The following is a 14738-nucleotide window of genomic DNA, read 5'->3' as shown; positions in this document are numbered from 1 at the left end:
TCCTCAGATTAGGGGACCAAAACTGCACACAGTACTCTCGGTGTGGTCTCACCAAGGCATTGTACAACTGCAGTAGTGCCTCTCTGCTCCTGTACTCGAATCCTCTTGCTATAAATGCCAGTAAACCATTCGCCTTTTTCACCACCTGCTGCACCTGCATGCCAACTTTCAATGACTGGTGTACAATGACACCCAGGTCTCGTTGCATGTCCCCTTTTCCTAATTGGCCACCATTCAGATAATAATCTGTTTTCCTGTTTTTGCCACCAAAGTGGATAACCTCAGATTTATCCACATTAAATTGCATCTGCCATGAATTTGCCCACTCACCTAACCTATCCAAGTCACTCTGCATCCTCTAAGCATCCTCCTCACAGCTAACACTGCCGCCCAGCTTCGTGTCATCCGCAGACTTGGAGATGCTGCATTTAATTCCCTCATCTAAGTCATTAATATATATTGTAAACAACTGGGGTCCCAGCACTGAGCCTTGCGGTACCCCACTAGTCACTGCCTGCCATTCTGAAAAGGTCCTGTTTATTCCCACTCTTTGCTTCCTGTCTGCCAACCAATTCTCTATCCACATCAATACCATACCCTCAATACCGTGTGCTTTAAGTTTGCACACTAATCTCCTGTGTGGGACCTTGTCAAAAGCCTTTTGAAAATCCAAATATACCATATCCACTGGTTCTCCACTCTACTAGTTACATCCTCAAAAACTTCTATGAGATTCGTCAGACATGATTTTCCTTTCACAAATCCATGCTGACTTTGTCCGATGATTTCACCGCTTTCCAAATGTGCTGTTATCACATCACTGACTCTAGCATTTTCCCCACCACCGATGTCAGGCTTAACGGTCAATAATTCCCCGGTTTCTATCTCCCTCCTTTCTTAAAAAGCGGGGTTACATTAGCCACCCTCCAATCCGCAGGAACTAGTCCAGAATCTAAAGAGTTTTGAAAAAATTATCACTAATGCATCCACTATTTCTTGGGCTACTTCCTTAAGCACTCTGGGATGCAGACAATATGGCCCTGGGGATTTATCTGCCTTCAATCCCTTCAATTTACCTAACACCACTTCCCTACTAACATGTATTTCCCTCAGTTCCTCCATCTCACTAGACCCTCGGTCCCCTACTATTTCTGGAAGATTATTTATGTCCTCCTTAGTGAAGACAGAACCAAATAGTTATTCAATTGGTCTGCCATGTCCTTGTTCCCCATGTTCAATTCAGCTGTTTCTGACTGTAAGGGACCTACATTTGTCTTAACCAATTTTTTTTTCCCACATATCTGTAAAAGATTTTGCAGTCAGTTTTTATGTTCCCTGCCAGCTTTCCCTCATAATCTTTTTTCCCTTTCCTAATTAAGCCCTTTGTCCTCCTCTGCTGGACTCTGAATTTCTCCCAGTGCTCAGGTGTGCTGCTTTTTCTGGCTAATTTGTATGTTTCTTCTTTGGAATTGATACTACCCCTAATTTCCCTTGTCAGCCGCGGGTGTACTACCTTCCCTGGTTTATTCTTTTGCCAAACTGGGATGAACAATTGTTGTGGTTCATCCATGCGATCTTTAAATGCTTCCCATTGCATATCCACCGTCAATCCTTTAAATATCATTTGCCAGTCTATCTGAGCTAATTCACGTCTCATACTTTCAAAGTTACCCTTCTTTAAGTTCAGAACCTTTGTTTCTGAATTAACTATGTCACTCTCCATCTTAATGAAGAATTCCACCATATTATGGTCACTCTTACCCAAGGGGCCTCGCACGACAGGATTGCTAACTAACCCTTTCTCATTGCTCAATACCAATCCAGAATGGCCTGCTCTCTGGTTGGTTCCTCCACATGTTGGTTCAGAAAACTATCCCACATGCATTCCAAGAAATCCTCATCCTCAGCACCCTTATCAATTTGGTTCACCCACCTATATGTAGATTGAAGTCACCCATTATAACTGCTGTTCCTTTATTGCACGCATTTCTAATTTCCTGTTTAATGCCATCCTCAACCTCACTACTACTGTTAGGTGGCCTGTACACAACTCCCATCAGCGTCTTCTGCCCCTTAGTGTTACGCAGTCCTACCCATATCAATTCCACATGCTCCCGGCTAATGTCCTTCCTTTCTATTCCTCAATAGACCCATCTGATCCTTGTTTCCTAAACTTCATGTATGCTACCTTCTTCCACCTGACTAGATTTTCCACCTGACATGTCACCCATGGTTCCTTCACCCTACCATTCTTTATCTTCCTCACCAAATTTATTCCTAACATCCTGCAAGAGGTCTGTAAACATTGACCACATGTCCATAGTACACTCCCCTGCAAAAACATCATCCCAGTTCACACCTGCAAGTTCTAGACTTGTAGCCTCATAATTTGCCCTTTCCCAATTAAAAATGTTCCTATCCTTCCTGATTGTATCCTTTTCCATGATAATGCTAAAGGCCAGGGAGCGGTGGTTACTTTCCCCCAGGTGCTCACCCACTGAGAGATCTGTGACGTGACCCGGTTCATTACCTAGTACTAGATCTAGTATGGCATTCCCCCTAGTCGGCCTGTCCACATACTGTGACTGGAATCCGCCCTGGACACACCTAACAAACTCTGCCCCATCTAAACCCTTGGAACTAATCAGGTGCCAATCAATATTAGGGAAGTTAAAGTCACCCATAATAACAACCCTGTTATTTTTGCACCTTTCCAAAATCTGCCTCCCAATCTGCTTCTCTGTATCTCTGCTACTACCCAGGGGGCCTATAGAATACTCCCAATAGAGTAACTGCTCCCTTCCTGTTCCTGACTTCCACCCATACTGACTCAAAAGAGGATCCTGCTCCATTACCCACCCTTTCTGTAGCTGTAATAGTATCCCTGACCAGTAATACCATGCCTCTTCCCCTTTTTACACCCTCTCTGTCCCTTTTAAAGTACTGAAATCCAGGAATATTGAGAATCCATTCCTACCCTGGTGCCAGCCAAGTCTCTGTAATGGCCGCTACATCATAATTCCATGTATGTATCCAAGCTCTCAGTTCATCACCTTTGTGGTCATCCTGATGCTTCTTGCACTGAGGTACACACACTTCAGCCCTTCTACCTTACTACCTTTACACCGTTTATGAAGGTTCTCGGCCCGAAACGTTGCCTGTTCATTCGTTTTCATTGATGGTGCCTGACCTGCTGAGTTCCTCTGCCATTTTGTATGTTTCGCTTTGGATTTCCAGGACCTACAGATTTTCTTGTGTTTGTGTCACTACAACATCTTTTTCATCAAATTCTGAATTTAATTGATAATTATTTCTAAATTACTCCATAAATTGCCACCTATATATCTAAATCTTTGTTAATGCATCATAAACTGCTGTATTTGAATTTTGCCCAGAGAAGTCTGCTGTATTCTAATTTAAATTGTTAATTGACCCATTCTGGAAAAAAGTATTTTCTGGGTCTCTCTGCTCCTTGCTGCTGAAGTCTGCACCAGACAATGTTTCTGAGATTTCTTGTCTCCCCTTTTCTGACCTTTAGACCTTTCTACAACTCGATAACTCATATGCTCTATCAAAATACTCCTTAAATCTTGGTTTTGATTAGATTTTTTGTTATTTGCCTTAGTATCTCCTTGGTTTAGGTACTCTGTCTTCTTTGATAGTACCTGTAAACCTTTAGGATATTCTAAGCATCAAGTATAACATGTTGCTATCTCTTTTTCATTTGGACTCTTAAAATCCTCTTGTATATTAAAAATTTGATTATTTTTCAGTGCCATTCAAAATTAATTTATTACCAAATTACATAATTGTCACCATATGCAAACCTGAGATTCATTTTCTTGCAGGCATACTCAATAAATCTATAATCGAATGATAAACATAATCAAATCAATGAAAGACTGCACAAATGTGGGCATTCAACCAGTGTGCAAAGGACAGCAAACTCTGCAAATACCAAAAAAGAAGTAACAATAAATAAGCAATAAATACCAAGTCATGAGATAGAGAGTCCTTGAAAGTCAGTCCATTGGTTGTGGGAGTATTTCAATGATGAGAAAGAGAAGTTGAGTAAAGATCCCCTTTTTTCAGGAGCCTGAGGGTTGAGGGGTAATAACTGTGAGTCCTGAGTTTCCCGTACCACCTTCCTGATGGCAGCAACAAGAAGAGTGCATGACCTGGGTTGTGGGGGTCCCTGATGATACTGCTTTCCTGTGACAGTGCTCCGTATTGATGCGCTTAATTGCAGTGAGGGCTTTACATGTGATGGACTTGACCATATCCACTACTTTTTGTAGCATTTTTCATTCAGGGGCATTGTTGTTCCTTTCCGAGTCTTGTGGAGAATCAGGTGGCAACCTTGCTGTTTCTTTAAAGTTTGTGTGTTTGTTACGAGGTTGAGTTACCAACTTGACACTCAATCCAGCACGGATGGAAAGCATGCAAGGAGCCACCCAGGACCACTCACCTCAGAGTCCGGTGCGGATGCCACTGTTGGTGTTTTCATACTAGGCTGTGATGCAGCTAGACAATATACTCTATCACACATCTATGGAAGCTTGTCAAAGGTTTAGCTGTCCCAAGGAATTGTATTTGCATGCTGGGCCCAGGACAGGTCCTCCGAAATGACAACAGAGGGATTTAAGGTTGCTGACCTTCTATGCCTCTAATCTTTTGAAGAGGTCTGACTTGTGGATCTCTGGTTTTCTCCTCATGAAGTCAATAAGCACCTCTTTGGCCTTGCTGACATTGAGTAAGAGGCTGCAGTTGTGGCACTACTCAGTTAGATGTTCAGTCTCCCTTCTATGTGCTTTCCAAGTGTGGCTAGAAATTTCCTTCACTTTCTATGAGACACCATATGATATTTTTTCTGAAACTTTTAAGCTATCAATGAAGGTTGCTATTTTAGCCCTGCTTAAATAATTGTTAAATGGGTTATTGATAAAAGAAGTGAAGAATGTTTTTGATTGTTCACCTTATTTAAACACTCAGAAGTGAAGAATCTGGAAGATTTTGCATTTGGCTTGCTCAGGCGCTATCAGGAGAACATTGTTGCTGCAGTGACTGAGCTGCAAACCTTGCGCAACACCTTGTCTATTTGTGAGGATATACCTGATGGTGATAAACAGGTATGAAATTATTTTTTTCTATGTTTAAATATAATCTATGTCTGAAATGCTTTGCATTCTTGATGTATTGCCAGATACTCTTTTAATTTTGCCATACAGTTATACTTGGGTGAACAGACCTAATGTTGGTTCTCCAACTGTGGCTGCTCCCTTTCCTACCCACTTAGTCTGCATATGTTGGGCTCACGCTTCAGCTGATGTACTCTACCCCAAAGTCTTTTGCCAGGAGGGTAGTGCTTCTTTCCTGTAAAAGTTGAACGCTGTTTTTTAAATGTCTCCTTTACCTTCTAATACTCAGGTAGAAAATCCTCATTAAGGGATATTCTGGAGCATTTTGACTTTTCTGGTAAACTCCCTGTATAGATTGTTATTGCTCAGCTCATCTTGGATTTGTGGCAAGACCTTACCAATCTGGGATTTATTTACCTGCCATGGGTAAATGTTGGCAATTCTAAACTCTGCCAGCACAATTTCACCCAATAACTTGTGTGAGTTAAATACTGTTGATCAATTCTTCAGTTGTATTTACCACTTGGATCTTATTTCATCTTTCAAAGATGGCTGCTGGGTGATCTAATTTCATAGGCAACCTTTTCATCATCAATTTAGTTAGGAAAAATGTAATTTATTGGCTTAGCATTAATTTATATTTGTGCAAGAGGGTCCAACTTTCTGCTTTCATTTGAGTGTACAATTGTTTTCTATACTATCACTGTTGAAAGACCTGACTTTATTTTTCAGGCCTCTTACCTGTAGACTCCTTAAACAATACACTTTGCTTAACCGTTAAAAGCTGGTAATTTGCTTTGAAGGGTCCTGTTCAGAAAATGTGTAAATTTAGTATCCCAGACATTCTTCTGGTCAAGATGGCACCAGCGTGCAATACTCACACTGTTGACTTCTTCCAGATAGCTCTTGAAGAAGTTCTTTTTCCTACTTTTACATCTGTATTTTCTTTTCCATCTTAAATGTGTTTCTGGAACTGGAGAGCCTGTGATTTACAGTTCAGAGATCCAGTGTTTTGCTGTTTCCAAGAAGATTCTTGGTAGCAAGCATGTACTCGGATTGCCTCAATGCGAGGAAGCTTCAAGATGGAACATGAGCCATCATTCGACTCCATTTCGCTGGTTAAAGCGTCCATTAATCACCAGTTGTAGAGTCGAGGAAGGTTGAGATATTAGATTAGATTATGACACGCAGTCCTCTTTTATTGTCATTTAGTAATGCATGCATTAAGAAATGATACGATGTTCCTCCAGAATGATATCACAGAAACACAAGACAAATCAAGACTGAAAAACTGACAAAAACCACATAATTATAACATATAGTTACAACAGTGCAAAGCAATACAGTAATTTGATAAAGAACAGACCATGGGCACAGTAAAAAAAAAAAAGTGTCAAGGTCTCTCGAAAGTCCCATCATTTCACGCAGACGGTAGAAGGAAGGAAAAAAACTCTTCCTGCCATGAACCTCCAGCGCCGCAAACTTGCCAATGCAGCACCTGGAAGCACCCGACCACAGTCCGACTCTTGAGTCCGTCCGAAAACTTGGAGCCTTCGACCAGCCCTCTGGCACTGAGCACCGAGCACCACCTCTGCCGAGCGCTTCGACCCTAGCCCCGGCAATAGGCAAAGCCGAGGATTTAGGGCCTTCCCCTCCGGAGATTTTCGATTGCACAGTAGCAGTGGCAGCGAAGCAGGCATTTCAGAAGTTTCTCCAGATGGTCCTCTGTGCTTCTCACATCTGTCTCCATCAAATCAGGATTGTGCACGGCCCTTACTTAACAAATACGATATCATTTCGGAGCGGCTGTGCGCGCTGCATCGCGCCGCCATCTTCTCCTCCCCTTCTCTTGATATCAAGGCAAATGCAGAATGCGAGTGAAAGCTTCAGTGCTAATGTCCATGCTTTTGATCACTACTGGAGAATCTGTGAGCAGCGTATCATTGTATGGCTCCTGTGGCAGGCGAGTAGGCCTCTGCCTCGTGGTGGCTCTCTCTTTCGATGAATGTTGCTGGTATTGTAGAATGGTATCTTGTCTGCGTTTTTACTTGTGGTTTTTATATTCTGTTTTTTTTTAATCACCCGTTCCTTTTCTGCTTTATTGTGCGAGGGGAGGCTGTTTGGGGATTGATGTTCTGTTGTGTTTTGTTATTTTTTTTGTGTGGGGGTGGGTGGGTTTGATGTTTCTCTCTGAACGACTTTCATGTTCTTTCTTGGTTCGTGGCTATCTGGAGAAGACAAATTTCAGAGTTGTATATGGATACATGCTTTGATAATAAATGAACCTTTGAACTTTTGAATTTTTATATAGCATTTAAGAAAAGATTAAGGATAGCACAATTCAGATGTCTCGGTTCAGTCCTGACCTCTACTGCTATCCATGTGTGGTTTACACACTCTCTTTATGACCACTTGGGTTGGTAAGCTAGTTGATAAGGTGCTTTATATGGATGCCAACTTGGTGGCACAGAGAATCTGCCTCTGTTTCCTTCTAGGACTTTGAGATTGCTCACCTGTTAGAAAATGATTACTTAGTGCAATTGGATCATTGATTCTTAGACAATTGTACAATATTTCTTCAGGCAAAGTCATACTTTGAATTGTGATTGGGTGTCGGGAGCAGAGTTTAATATAAGGTGACTGTCAAGATGATATTTTATCAGATTAAAAAAAAAAGGAGCAGTGATCCAATATGCTGGAGTCCTCAGTCCCCTCCAGCAAGCAAGGCAGCTAAATGAAACAATATTTAGCTATTTTAACTTTTCATTTTCAATGTTTAGGCACTATTTTGTCTCAGTTTTTTGTATGAACAGTGAATTGTCACTTTTTGGGTCTTTTACGCCTGAACCTGAGGGGGACCTGTATCCCATCGGGAAGATTTGCTAGAGCTGGTCGGGGGAGGGGTGGATTAATATAGGTTCGTCCATCGTCATTGATGAAGACCTCAACACCATTAGTACTTTTTATGAGGTTGAGTTGCTAGCTCAACACTGAACCTGGCACAGATGGAAAGCGTGCCCGGGAGCAGCTCGACTAGATTCGAACTCGGGAACCTTGGCTCCCGGAGTCCGGCGCTGATGTCACTGCGCCACCAGCTGGCTTATGATGGTGTGGAGACTAGTGCTTGATTTGGATTTAAGTGAGGGAAAGTTGCTCAGCGTCACTCTCTCTTCCGAATTCCCATCTGGATCCAGTGGCAAGACAGAGTCGAGACGGCTGGAGATGGGACTAGGCGCAGTGGATGACCAGGACGTCTTCTGTGTCTTGTCCTGCTCTATACGTTCCACGACGTTTGCAGAGACTGCCTTCTTGACCGTTGGACCTTTCCAGGTGGGGACCAAAGGGGACAAACCGCCCTGAGAAGGAAGCAACATGTTCCCTCACCAGAGCTGCTACCCCTCACTGACGCCCCATACACCCCAAAAGGGATTAACATAGAGTTGCACTGGAATGGGAACCAGAGTGCGAGAACAGATAGCGAGATAGTGGAGATGTTGTTAAGACCTCAGACAAAGTCAGGAATCAAAGGGTTAAGCATACTGGGACTAATGTTCTGAACAGCATATATTTCAATGCAATAGGTGTTGTGGGAAAGCAGATTGAGAGATTGAGCACAGGGCATGGATCAACACATGGAATTATGATACTGTAGCCATTAGTGAGACTTGGTTGCAGGAGGGCAAGACTAGCAGATCGGTATTTCAGATTTTCATTGTTTTAGACATGATAGAGTAGGAGGGATTAAGGGGGGAGGGGTGACGTTACTAGTGAGGGAATATGTCAGAGGAGTGTTCGGTCAGGACATACTGGTGGAACTGAGGAATAAGAAAGGTATGACCATGTTAATGGGGCTATATTATAGACCACCAACCGTCCACGAGGTTTAGAGGAACAAATTTGTAGAGAGGTCGCTAGACTGTTGCAAGAAACATAACGTTGTTATGGGTAGGTGATTTTATTTTTCCACATATTGACTGCGACTCCTGTACTGTAAAAGGACAAGGTGGGATAGTTTGTCGAATGTGTTCTGGAAAGTTTCCTTAATCAATAATAGAAGTTCCAATGAGAGAGTGTGGAATACTTGATCTGTTATTAGAGAATGAGACAGAGCAGGTGACAGAAGTTTGTGTAGGTGAGTACTTTGTATCTAGTGAGCATAGTGCCATTAGTTTCAAAGTAAATATAGAAAAAGATAGGTCTGGTTGATGTGTTGAGATTCTATATTGGAGAAAGGGCAATTTTGATGGTATCAAGAAGGATTTGGCAAATGTGGATTGGGACAGGCTGTTTGGCAAAGGTGTACCACTTGGTAAGTGGGAAGCCTTCAGAAGTGAAATTTTCAGAGGACAAAGCTTGTATGTGTCTCACAGAATAAAAGGTAAAGATAACAGGTTTAGGGAACCTGGTTGAGAAAAAAAAATGCATAGCAGGAATAGGCAGGTAGAAACAAATGAGGTACCTCCCTCCCCTTTCTTAATCATTCTGTCTCTATCTCTGGAGACAGCTTATCTACTGATAGAAAGGTTGTGAGTGGTGGTAAAAATCTTCTGAGGTGTATATATTTCAATGCTAGAAGTATTGTGGGGAAGGCGGATGAGTTGAGGGCGTGGATTGACACGTGGAATTATGATATAGCAATTAGTGAAACTTGGCTACAGGAGGGGCAGGATTGGCAGCTTAATATTCCAGGGTTCCAATGTTTCAGGTGTGATCGAGGCAGAGGAATGAAAGGTGGGGGAGTGGCATTGCTTGTTAGGGAAAATATTACAGCAGTGCTCAGGCAGGACAGATTAGAGGGCTTGTCTACTGAGTCCTTATGGGTGGAGCTGAGAAACAGGAAAGGTATGGCCACATTAGTGGGATTGTATTACTGACCACCTAATAGTCCACGAAACTTGGAAGAGCAAATCTGCAGAGAGATAGCAGGCAACTGCAGGAAACATAAAGTTGTGGTGGTAGGGGATTTTAATTTTCCATTCATTGATTGGGACTCCCATACTGTTAGGGGTCTAGATGGTTTAGAGTTTGTAAAATGTGTTCAGGAAAGTTTTCTAAATCAATATATAGAGGGACCAACTAAAGGGGATGCAATATTGGATCTCCTGTTAGGAAACGAATTAGGGCAAATGACAGAAGTCTGTGTAGGGGAGCACTTTGGTTCCAGTGATCATAACACCATTAGTTTCAATTTGATCATGGACAAGGATAGATCTGGTCCTAGGATTGAGGTTCTGAACTGGAAGAAGGCCAAATTTGAAGAAATGAGAAAGTATCTAAAAAGCGTGGATTGGGACAGGTTGTTCTCTGGCAAGGATGTGATTGGTAGGTGGGCAGCCTTCAAAGGGGAAATTTTGAGAGTGCAGAGTTTGTATGTTCCTGTCAGAATTAAAGGCAAATTGAATAGGAATAAGGAACCTTGGTTCTCAAGGGATATTGCAACTCTGATAAAGAAGAAGAGGGAGTTGTATGAAATGTATAGGAAATAGGAGGTAAATCAGGTGCTTGAGGAGTATAAGAAGTGCAAGAAAATACTTAAGAAAGAAATCAGAAGGGCTAAAAGAAGACATGAGGTTGCCTTGGCAGTCAAAGTGAAGGATAATCCAAAGAGCTTTTACAGGTATATTAAGAGCAAAAGGATTGTAAGGGATAAAGTTGGTCCTCTTGAAGATCAGAGTGGTCGGCTTTGTGCGGAACCAAAGGAAATGGGGGAGATCTTAAATAGGTTTTTTTGCGTCTGTATTTACTAAGGAAACTGGCATGAAGTCTATGAAGTTAAGGGAAACAAGTAGTGAGATCATGGAAACTGTACAGATCGAAAAGGAGGAGGTCCTTGCTGTCTTGAGGAAAATTAAAGTGGATAAATCCCCGGGACCTGACAGGGTGTTCCCTCAGACCTTGAAGGAGACTAGTGTTGAAATTGCAGGGACCCTGGCTGAAATATTTTAAATGTCGCTGTCTACAGGTGAGGTGCCAGAGGATTGGAGAGTGGCTCATGTTGTTCTGTTGTTTAAAAAAGGATCGAAAAGTAATCCGGGAAATTATCGGCCAGTAAGTTTAACGTCGGTAGTAGGTAAGTTATTGGAGGGAGTACTAAGAGACAGAATCTACAAGCATTTGGATAGACAGGGACTTATTAGGGAGAGTCAAAATGGCTTTGTGCGTGGCAGGTCATGTTTGACCAATCTATTAGAGTTTTTCGAGGAGGTTACCAGGAAAGTGGATGAAGGGAAGGCAGTGGATATTGTCTACATGGACTTCAGTAAGGCCTTTGACAAGGTCCCGCATGGGAGGTTAGTTAGGAAAATTCATTTGCTAGGTATACATGGAGAGATGGTAAATTGGATTAGACATTGGCTCGATGGAAGAAGCCAGAGAGTGGTGGTAGAGAATTGCTTCTCTGAGTGGAGGCCTGTGACTAGTGGTGTGCCACAGGGATCAGTGCTGGGTCCATTGTTATTTGTCATCTATATCACTGATCTGGATGATAATGTGGTAAATTGGATCAGCAAGTTTGCTGACGATACAAAGATTGGAGGTGTAGTAGACAGTGAGGAAGGTTTTCAGAGCCTGCAGAGGGACTTGGACCAGCTGGAAAAATGGGCTGAAAAATGGCAGATGGAGTTTAATACTGACAAGTGTGAGGTATTGCATGTTGGAAGGACAAACCAACATAGAACATACAGGGTTAATGGTAAGGCACTGAGGAGTGCAGTGGAACAGAGGGATCTGGGAATACAGATACAAAATTCCCTAAAAGTAGCGTCACAGGTAGATAGGGTCGTAAAGAGAGCTTTTGGTACATTGGCCTTTATTAATCGAAGTATTGAGTATAAGAGCTGGAATGTTATGATGAGGTTGTATAAGGCATTGGTGAGGCCGAATCTGGAGTATTGTGTTCAGTTTTGGTCACCAAATTACAGGAAGGATATAAATAAGGTTGAAAGAGTGCAGAGAAGGTTTACAAGGATGTTGCCGGGACTTGAGAAACTCAGTTACAGAGAAAGGTTGAATAGGTTAGGACTTTATTCCCTGGAGCGTAGAAGAATGAGGGGAGATTTGATAGAGGTATATAATTTGGCAGGGGGATGGGAACCGGAATGATAGAGCGCAGGAATGGGAAAACAGAAATAAATCTAAGATAGTGAGCAGTAAAGATTTCAGGAAAGACAGGCAGGTGATGGGTCAAATGTGTAGCCATTGGGATGAGTTGCAGTGCAATAAAGTTGCAGTGAAATCAAAGCAAAAAGTATCAAATACTGGTCTTAAGGTGTTGTACTTAAATGCATGCAGCATAAGGAATAAGGTGGATGATCTTGTTGTACAGCTACAGATTGGCAGGTATGATATTGTGGCCATCACTGAGACCTGGCTAAAGGATGCATGTCTCTGGGAGCTGAACGTCCAAGGATACACGGTGTATCGGAAGGATAGGAAGGTAGGCAGAGGGGGAGGCGTGGCTTTATTGGTAAGAAATGATATTAAATTATTAGAAAGAGGTGATATAGGATCGGAAGGTGCAGAATCTTTATGGGTTGAGCTAAGAAATCGCAGGGGTAAAAGGACCCTGATGGCAGTTATTTATAGGCCTCCAAACAGCTGCAGGGATGTGGACTACAAATTACAACTGGAAATAGAAAAGGCTTGTCAGAAGGGCAGTGTTATGATAATTGTGAGGGATTTTAACATGCGAGTAGATTGGAAAAATCAGGTCGGCACTGGATCTCAAGAGAGAGAATTTGTAGGATGTCTGCGAGATGGCTTTTTAGAACAGCTTGTTGTTGAGCCCACTGGGGGATCGGCTGTACTGGATTGGGTATTGTGTAATGAACCGGAGGTGATTGGAGAGATTGAGGTGAAGGAACCCTTAGGAGGCAGTGATCATAACATGATTGAGTTCACTGTGAAATTAGAAAAAGAGAAGCCGAAATCTGATGTGTCGGTGTCTCAGTGGAGTAAAGGAAACTACAGTGGCATGAGAGAGGAACTGGCCAAAGTTGACTGGAAAGAGACACTGGCGGGAAAGACGGCAGAGCAGCAGTGGCTGGAGTTTATGCGAGAAATGAGGAATGTGCAAGACAGGTATATTGCAAAAAAGAAGAAATTTTCGAGTGGAAAAAGGATGCAACCATGGTTGACAAGAGAAGTCAAAGCCAAAGTTAAAGCTAAGGAGAGGGCATACAAGGAAGCAAAAATTAGTGGGAAGACAGGATTGGGAAGTCTTTAAAACCTTACAAAAGGAAACCAAGAAGGTCATTAAGAGAGAAAAGATTAACTATGAAAGGAAACTAGCAAGTAATATCGAAGAGGATACTAAAAGCTTTTTCAAGTATATAAAGAGTAAAAGACAGGTGAGAGTAGATATAGGACCGATAGAAAATGATACTGGAGAAATTGTAATGGGAGATGAGGAGATGGCAGAGGAACTGAACAAGTATTTTGCATCAGTCTTCACTGAGGAAGACAGCAGGATACCGGACACTCAAGGGTGGCAGGGAAGAGGAGTGTGCACAGTCACAATTACGACAGAGAGAGTACTCAGGAAGCTGAATAGGCTAAAGGTCGATAAATCTCCCGGACCAGATGGAATGCACCCTCGTGTTCTGAAGGAAGTAGCAGTGGAGATTTCGGAGGCATTAGCGGTGATCTTTCAAAAGTCGATAGATTCTGGCATGGTTCCGGAGTACTGGAAGATTGCAAATGTTACTCCGCTATTTAATAAGGGAGCAAGGAAGCTAAAAGGAAATTATAGACCTGTTAGCTTGACGTCGGTGGTTGGGAAGTTGTTGGGGTCGATTGTCAAGGATGAGGTTACAGAGTACCTGGAGGCATATGACAAGATAGGCAGAACTCAGCATGGATTCCTTAAAGGATTATCCTGCCTGACAAACCTATTACAATTTTTTGAGGAAATTACCAGTAGGGTAGACAAGGGAGATGTAGTGGATGTTGTATATTTGGATTTTCAGAAGGCTTTTGACAAGGTGCCACACATGAGGCTGCTTAACAAGATAAGAGCCCATGGAATTACAGGAAAGTTACATACGTGGATAGAGCGTTGGCTGATTGGCAGGAAACAGAGAGTGGGAATAAAGAGATCCTATTCTGGTTGGCTGCCGGTTACCAGTGGTGTTCCACAGGGATCAGTGTTGGGGCCGCTTCTTTTTACATTGTACATCAACGATTTGGATTATGGAATAGATAGCTTTGTGGCTAAGTTTGCTGACGATACGAAGATAGGTGGAGGGGCCGGTAGTGCTGAGGAAATGGAGAGTCTGCAGAGAGACTTGGATAGGTTGGAAGAATGGGCAGAGAAGTGGCAAATGAAGTACAAAGTTGGAAAGTGTATGGTTATGCACTTTGGCAGAAAAAATAAACGGGCAGACTATTATTTAAATGGGGAAAGAATTCAAAGTTCTGAGATGCAACGGGACTTGGGAGTCCTCGTACAGGATTCCCTTAAAAGTTAACCTCCAGGTTGAGTCAGTAGTGAAGAAGGCGAATGCAATGTTGGCATTCATTTCTAGAGGAATAGAGTATAGGAGCAGGGATGTGACGTTGAGGCTCTATAAGGCGCTGGTGAGACCTCACTTGGAGTACTGT

The 14738-nt window shown here is 42.5% G+C and overlaps 1 protein-coding gene across 6 annotated transcripts in view; it reads left to right on the top strand.

Annotated features, from left to right (window-relative positions):
• Nucleotides 1-14738, top strand: part of zbtb40 (zinc finger and BTB domain containing 40) — a 132365-nt gene that overhangs the window by 38876 nt on the left and 78751 nt on the right. For all 6 annotated transcript variants that reach the window (XR_011883393.1, XR_011883392.1, XM_072245433.1 and 3 more), the window contains exon 7: nt 4993-5129. Coding sequence is in view for 4 of the 6 variants with exons in the window: in XM_072245433.1 (XP_072101534.1) it covers nt 4993-5129 (137 nt within the window). In the remaining 2 variants the exon portion in view is untranslated. The remainder of the gene's footprint in view (nt 1-4992; nt 5130-14738) is intronic.

This window comes from Mobula birostris, chromosome 27 (genome assembly GCF_030028105.1).
Source record: "Mobula birostris isolate sMobBir1 chromosome 27, sMobBir1.hap1, whole genome shotgun sequence".
NCBI lineage: Eukaryota > Metazoa > Chordata > Chondrichthyes > Myliobatiformes > Myliobatidae > Mobula > Mobula birostris.
Note: the sequence above shows the minus strand (reverse complement) of the source record. Positions and strands in the feature narration are given on the sequence as shown.